At 41.1% G+C, this 7,933-nt stretch overlaps 1 protein-coding gene across 1 annotated transcript in view; it reads left to right on the forward strand.

The window, feature by feature from the left end:
- Nucleotides 1-6,292, forward strand: part of RPS6KA5 (ribosomal protein S6 kinase A5) — a 176,452-nt gene extending 170,160 nt beyond the window's left edge. The window contains exons 15-17 of the mRNA XM_007471884.1: nucleotides 1,126-1,285; nucleotides 2,665-2,828; nucleotides 4,444-6,292. Of these exons, the coding sequence (XP_007471946.1) occupies nucleotides 1,126-1,285; nucleotides 2,665-2,828; nucleotides 4,444-4,683 (564 nt within the window). The 3' untranslated portion in view covers nucleotides 4,684-6,292. The remainder of the gene's footprint in view (nucleotides 1-1,125; nucleotides 1,286-2,664; nucleotides 2,829-4,443) is intronic.
- Nucleotides 6,293-7,933: the final 1,641 nt, after the last annotated feature.

Genomic DNA, 7,933 nt, shown 5'->3' on the forward strand with positions numbered 1-7,933 from the left:
GGGAAAGAGGGAGAGCAGGGGGTGCACCACTGAGTTGCCACCTACTGTTACCAAGTGGAGCTGATCACTTGAGTTTATGGAACCAAGACCTCTAACTGAGCAGACCCTAAGGCTGCAGGAACAGGAAACGTGAATTCTACAAGTGGGTCGTGTGCCCATAGAATCTAGATATGGGGGACCCAGCACCAATGGATCAGCCATTGGTTCAGCACAGTCCTAAAGGACAGCACCCAACCCCACAGGGTATTGTCCTGAGCTGGTGTCTTCACTGAGCTTTTCATGTTCTAACAGGCCGGCTGCACCCAAGTGAAAGAATGCCAACCCACCTGACAAGTAGGCCCAATTTCCTTTCTTCCTTCATCAGTTGATCATCGGGAGCCCCCCTCAGTGAGGCCATAGGTGTGAGTTAAGGAAGAAGCATTGGTGCAACAGAGAGAGGTGATGGGCACCTATGCATGTAATTTGCTGTGTCTTCTGGACCTCCTCGGGTTGATTCTGAGTGTGCCGTGTCCATAGTACAGCGACTGCTGCTGCAGGTTTACGAATCAGTGCATCTGCTGATCCCAGTACACAGTTTTGTTCGAGCTTCCAGGAGCCATTTCAGCTGACTACTCGTACTGGTTCCAGGTGTCCCTGCCAGGATGTTGAATCCTGAGTCTCAGACAAGTGTTTCCATGGCAATAATTTCTTCTCCGTCAGTCAGGTCTTATGTTCCACACACCCACTCCAGCCCAGCGTCTTCAAGATCCATTCTCATTTGTGTCCCCTGATCCCTGCTGGGCCATTTTAGCCAGGACCTGCAATTCCTTTGGCATGTACACACCCCTCTGTCAACATTAATACCATCTTTTGAGATGGTGAGAGTATCCCTTTTTTATTCTTCTTATCTGAATACAGTTATCAAAATGGCTTTAAATCTTGATATCATACTAAGCCATTCCTTTTTATATACAAGTCTGAAATGTGTTGGTTGTTTCAGTGATTGAAGCCATGTAATCTTTTAAATGCAGTAATGCTAAGTGTAATATCTAGGAAATTACGCTAAGTTGGTAATGAAATTACCAGAGTGGCTTTGATGGTGATTTTGGCAGACATTCTGTTTTGCTCCTTTTTTTTTCTTGATAGTATACAATGTTGTCAGGGCAAGTTCCATTCCAATCTCATGACAAAAGTTTGACGTGCACCAGTGCGGTGGAAATCATGAAGAAAATTAAAAAGGGAGATTTCTCCTTTGAAGGAGAAGCCTGGAAGAATGTATCCCAAGAGGCTAAAGATTTGATCCAAGGTAAGAATCTAATGGAAAATTTCATATTTTGTATGATGTGTAGTGACTGAAGTGGAATCATACCCATGACATATATTTGTTTGTGAATTACTCAAGGAGTCCCTGTGTGTTCTAAAAGCTTTCAGGCTACTCTATTCAGCCTTATTTTCTTCTCAGAACACTCTCCCTCAGTAATCTCATCCACATTCACTACGTGCACTAGCACTTGGATCCACCAGCATCTCAGTCTCACACCTTCAAAATGAACCTCTTCCTTTTTACTCTCCTTTCCCCCAAGCATGTGCCTCCTCCTTTCCCCCTCTTTTCACATGGCCACGAAGCCAGATCACCAGGACAGGACCCAGCATCACCCTAGATCCCCGCAACCTCCCTCGCCTTCCACAGCCAGGAACCCGGTCCTGCAGGGCGCAGCATCCCTCCCAGCCACCCCTCCTCCCCATTCACATGGCTGTCACCTTAGTTCTTGTCATTGTCTGTCTCCTAAAACCCACAACATGCTTTCAGCTTGTCTCACTTCCTTTCACTTCACGTGTCATCCATCGGCACAGTGACCTTCCTAATAGCCAAATGCAATCATGCCTCTTGGCTGTTAAAAATCCTTCAGACAATCCCTGTGAGCTTCAGGTCAAAATCCATAGTGCAGCCTTCACAATTCAAAGCCCTTCACAGCCTGGCCCTGCCTGCCTCTGCTTCCTGTCACCTTCGCTCCACGATCCTCGAACACTTGAATTCCTCAAATGTGCTGAGTGCTCGGATTCTGCCCCCCTTTACACGTGCTATTCCTAATCCCTGAGGAAGGGCACCCTTCTCCATCAAACCCACTGCGGCTCATCCCCCAGGACTCGTCTCCTGGGAGCCTTCCAGGATGCCCGCACTCCCTAGGCTGAGTCTTTCCCCTGGGCCTGCCGTGCGTGTGGCTCGTGCTACAGCACTTGTCCTGTAATGTGATGAGACCTGGGTTTTGTCCGTGTGCCTCCCCGCAGCTCTTCTCTGAGTGTCCATCTCCATACCTCCACACTCCCTAACTTGTAGATGTTTGTACATGAACGAAGTAAATCTCGGTACTCTTTGTTTTGGGGGAGTTTGCCTGGTCACTAGTGGGAGTCCTTGTTTTAGGTGGTTATCTTCTCCTGATTGGAAAGCCAGCTAGCCTACAGCCTCCAGATATAGGCTACTGTGGGCTTTATTATTAGCATCCGGTATTCACTAGGGGATTTAAATGTACATGAAAATGTACGTAATTATCTTTGTAGGAGGTTGACGCCTTACAGAAAACATCATGTCTTGCGAACATAATTGAGATCTATGTCTGAGGTTGATTTTAAACTATGTTTGAAATGACAAATCATAAAATAAAAATATCTTATTTATTCCCACAGGGCTTCTCACAGTCGATCCAAATAAAAGGCTTAAAATGTCTGGCTTGAGATACAATGAATGGCTTCAAGATGGCAGTCAGCTATCCTCAAATCCTCTGATGACTCCAGACATTCTAGGGTCTTCAGGAGCTGCTGTGCACACCTGTGTGAAAGCAACCTTCCATGTAAGGCTCTGGGCTCTGCACTTGTAGGGCGGTTTGGAAAGGGATCAGATAGATGTTCTTACTCTATAATCTATTGCTAAGAGACACCCTCTTAGCAATACAATTTTTTAAATGGGTTCTTTTAATTTTAGATATGCTTTTATAAATCCCTTCACGATATAAACACATTTATAAACAGAAAGTGCATGGGGACCAGAGTCACTGCTAACCCACAAAATATTTATTTGACATTTAGAATGAGTTTGCGAGATGAGGCAGTAGTCTGATATTTGAATAGTTGAAATTTTTGACTCGGTAAGGAAAACAATATGCATACTATTAGAACTTTAAAAAATTTTTTATTTTATTGAAGTGTAGCTGATTTACAATGTTGTGTTAATTTCTTCTGTACAGCAAAGCTATTCAGTTATACATATATATACACATTCGTTTTCATATTCTTTTCAATTATGGTTTATCACAGGATATTGAATCTAGTTCCCTGTGCTATACAGTAGGACCTTGTTGTTTATCCATTCTATATATAACAGTTTGCATCTGTTAATCCCAAACTCCCCATACATCCCTCCCCCACCCCTTTTCCCCCTTGGCAACCACAGGTCTGTGTTAGAACACTTTTTCTCTCAAATAAGCTAAATGACTGTCTGTAAAAACTATAAATAGGCATTAGGAACTAAGGCACATGTGAAGGTCCATTCATTCAAAAATCATTTTGTGCATAATATGTTCTAGAGACTGTGAGGGATAAGAAGTAAATTAATTGGTATTAAGTAAAGACTGTATACTTGAAAGGCTGAGACTGCATAGCAGTAACTGTAGATTCTGCACATTCGTGCCAAGCAGATGCAAATACATTAAGGATAAGGAGCCAATGAGTTAGAGAGAAATAAAATTACTTCTGAAAGGATTATCTTGAGAAAGGAGACAGGATAGCATTTCCTCTTCAGCTGCAGAAATGGATTAAAATATTAATAAACTGGGATCCGGTGAGGTGTGAAGAGATGAACTGCAAGCATTTGAGGCAGGTGATCCAAATCTCCTCAGTGACATATGATGTAAGGTTGTCACTCAGCAATGCCTAAGCTTGAATCTAAGAAAAGTAAAGACAGGCTGCTGTGAGGAGGAAGCCAGGCTGAGGTTTATAGAGCTAATCTTCTCTGCATATATTGTGTCCAGGATGTACCCAAATTGCATTTGACGTGGGAGTGGAGATCAGGGGCTCTGTGTTGGGACTTTGTGGTTGGAATTTTAAATCTCAGGCACAGAACTAGTCAAAGTAACGGAGAGAGGTGCGTTAGATTGCTGACATTCTTCAAGAATTTCCAGTCCGTCGGTGGTTTTTTAATTGAGAGGTAGCCCTGCCCTCTTCAAAAGATTTATTAGAATTGTGACTCCTGGACGCCCTAACAGGTGGATTTAAACAGAGCCCTCAGAAACCCTTTCCCATGAGCTCCTGTAGCCTGCCCGGAGTTTTGGATACAGTGGTTTTAAGGACCATGTTCCCAGAGCAACGTGAAGCAGTGGTTGCCAAGCGCAAGTTCTCTATAAGCCGTGACGGCCAGGAAGACTTCAGTCCTTTTACCTTCACGGGGGTTCCCCTTGTTTTCTCCCCTAGGCCTTTAACAAATACAAGAGAGAGGGGTTTTGCCTTCAGAATGTTGATAAGGCCCCTTTGGCAAAGAGAAGGAAAATGAAGAAGACCAGCACCAGTACCGAGACGCGCAGCAGCTCCAGTGAAAGCTCTCACTCGTCTTCCTCCCATTCTCATGGCAAAAGGACGCCCACAAAGACGTTGCAGCCCAGCAATCCCGCCGACAGCAATAACCCAGAGACCCTCTTCCAGTTCTCAGACTGAGCAGCATAGGAACGGTAGGCGCGTAACGGGTGATCCATTGTCCCTTCTGCTCCCTCCTTGTGCGCCTGCGGCCAGGTTCTGTGCTTTGAAAAACGTGTCCCATTGGTCTCCTTGGAATCTGCCTCGCAAGGAATTTTTTCAGGAAAACCCAATTGGTTATCCTCATCCGAAAGCACTGGACAGAGAATGTTACTGTGAATAGACCACATGTCATACTGTTTTAGTGACCTAGCATGGTGCCAGCAGGACTGTTTTTGAAAGAGCAAAGATGTCTGTCAATTTAATTAGGGACTGGTGAGATTTGAGCTGCTGACAAAATAAGTCACAGGTTCTTCAGATGTCTGCCAACAAGAGTTCCTCGTACTGTGATGATACCTTTTGCTTCGCCTTGTGGGCATCGTGGGTTTTTAAGAGACTTGCACCCTTTGAACAGTGATTTATCAGCAAAAAAGGTCTGTTTTGAAAAAGCGTCTGTAATGAATTTTATGTGTGGCATATACTTATTTCTTCAGAGAGGATTTTAACTTATTGTTTTTATTTTATGGTTACCTATGACGATAACCTGCTATTATTAATCTTTTTCTAAAAAGTAAAAAAAAAAAAGATATAAGAACTTCAGGTCCCACGCTCTATATTGGGGACCCATCTGAGATGCATGCTAAGCTGTGTATGTTTTTAATTTTGCACTGCTCTTTCCTGGCAATTTGTTTTAATGGTTATTGCAAAATATTAAGGTACATGTCTCTGTTTTAAGTAATGTTGCACTTTATAAAAGAATATGAATAAAGCAAGCTGTTTCATAAAGTGCACTCTTTAAAGCATATGTACCGTATTTTTGCCTTTTTTTTCCCCCCATTATCTACTTTAAATTTGCCCTCACATCCCCCTTCCACTTTGGATGCAACAAGTAGAAGGGGCCTTGTATAACGTGATCATTAGCCCCAGAGGCACTGATGTGAGGAACACCTAAAGGGAAATTCTATTAAACACTGTGCTTATTTGTACACTGTGCTGTGCTGCGGTGAGGCTTTTCCTCCTGTAGTCAGATATTATGTACATAATACTTTAGAATTATAACTATGACTTGTTTTGAAATTTTTCTGTTAAATTTAAATCCAGAAAGCATATTTTATAAACTTATGCAGAGCACTTTTATTGCTCAAAAGTTCTGAATTCATACCGAAAACAAGTGCTATGTGCTGAAGACACTTCACTGAATGATTGCTGCATTTTAAAATATGATTAATTCATCCCCTATGCAAAAAAAGAAGTGATAGGATTTGTGCGTCGTATTTTCTTTTAAAGCCATCACACGAAATGTCAGGACTGAGAAAAGCGATTTTTTGCCATGTTTACAGGAATCATGCTTAAAAAGGCCCAACATGTTTATTTTGTAGTTTTTGTTAATGATAACCTCTTGAGCATTAGTTTGGAATTGGGCATGATATTTATTTATTCCTTTCTTGAGATAATAGCAGCATTAATTTCAACCAGTTATGAATACTAAAAATATTGCACTCTATGTAATAGTATATTTATTACTGAACCAATGTACATATTAATAGCACAGGCAACAAAAATGGCAAATATTAAACTATTTTCAAAATGTATTATCCTGTTCACATTTTTGTCCACAGTGATTATCGGAAATAACTTTTTATACTTTTCAGTGGCCCAAATGGCTACCTAATTCTCACTGAGTCAATGAAAATTTTGTACTCCTAGCTTATGGTCGTTCTTAGTAATGATGGGAAATCTTAGGTGCATTCTTACCAAACTCTGTAGCTAATTCACAGAATGTGACCCCATCAGGCACAGGGTTACAATAATCAAGAAAATGTCCATTTATATCTATAATAAGGTTGACTATGTCTAGAAATGTGTTAGTTAGCTCTTCAAGACATTTTTAAAACTGTGCATTCTAGTAGAAGATACTAGTAAAGTATAAACCAAAGGGACTTTGTTGCTAAGGGGAAATGATCCAGAAGAATGGTTGGTATACCTTAATGAGTGATGGTGTAATTGATGCATTGTGAATATTGGAAATCAGTGGGTTTCACTTTCATTTATTTTCATTGCCTCTTCTTCTGGAGGACTTGACAGAAAATGAAATGGTAAAATGGCAGGCAGAGTAAAAGGAAGGAAAGAGAAGGCTAGTTTATCAACTGGTGAGCCTCCTTGAATAATCTAGAATGGGCTTTTGAGAAGAGCTCAGAAAACACTCAGAGTAGTGCCCACTTATAGAATATCTTCATCCTCACTCTGCTTATAAATACCAGAAAGATGCTGAGCTTGCAGCAGTTATGGTACATGCAGGCTGTTAGTGTCAGTGAATTGCACTTTAAAATTCACAAAGCTTTTGTTTAGTCACATCAAAAATGAACTAAAAAACAACTCATATGTGGGCTTCCCTGGTGGCGAAGTGGTTGAGAGTTCGCCTGCCGATGCAGGGGACACGGGTTTGTGCCCCGGTCCGGGAGGATCCCACATGCCGCGAAGCGGCTGCGCCCCGTGAGCCATGGCCGCTGAGCCTGCGCGTCCGGAGCCTGTGCTCCGCAACGGGAGAGGCCACAGCAGTGAGAGGCCCGCATACCGCAAAAAAAAAAAAAAAAAAAAAAAAAAAAAACATATGAAAGTGTTAAATGAAAGGACTCTTTTCTGGTATTAGGAGAAAAATAGAAGTAGATTTAAGAGAAACAAATACACTAAATTCTCTTTGTAACAGTTTTGGAGATAGAGCCAAATCATCCCTTCCCTTCTTCCTTTATTGATTATAGTGTATGTAATTTTCATATCATCATAAATCCTGACTCATATATTTTGTAACTATTTATGGCTAATCGAGAGGCAAGAATAAGAAAAGGAAAGTAATAGAGGAAAGACATTTTAAAAGACCAGTTTCTTCTAATTACTGTGCCAGATCCTATGGTTGAATGAATTAAATTAGCTGTTTTGAAATTCATTAATTCTTCCAAACCTCTATAAAACAATAAACCACTGAACCACTAGAACAGAAAATCAAGTCTTCTGAGTTAATTTCAATATTCTGGTCCGTCTTGGAATTACGGATTCAGTTACCCTTGAAAAACTGCCTTTTATTTATTTTTTTATATTACTGCTGATTTCTTAAATAACTATGATATGCTGATAAATAACTATTACTGATAAATAAATAACAAATGGCTTTATATAAGGTAAGTTATTTTAAAGAAACCTACTAGGATAGCTGTGACTATTTTTTTCAATAAGG

Source organism: Lipotes vexillifer, unplaced genomic scaffold, assembly GCF_000442215.2.
Source record: "Lipotes vexillifer unplaced genomic scaffold, Lipotes_vexillifer_v1.1 scaffold751, whole genome shotgun sequence".
NCBI classification, from domain to species: Eukaryota; Metazoa; Chordata; class Mammalia; order Artiodactyla; family Lipotidae; genus Lipotes; species Lipotes vexillifer.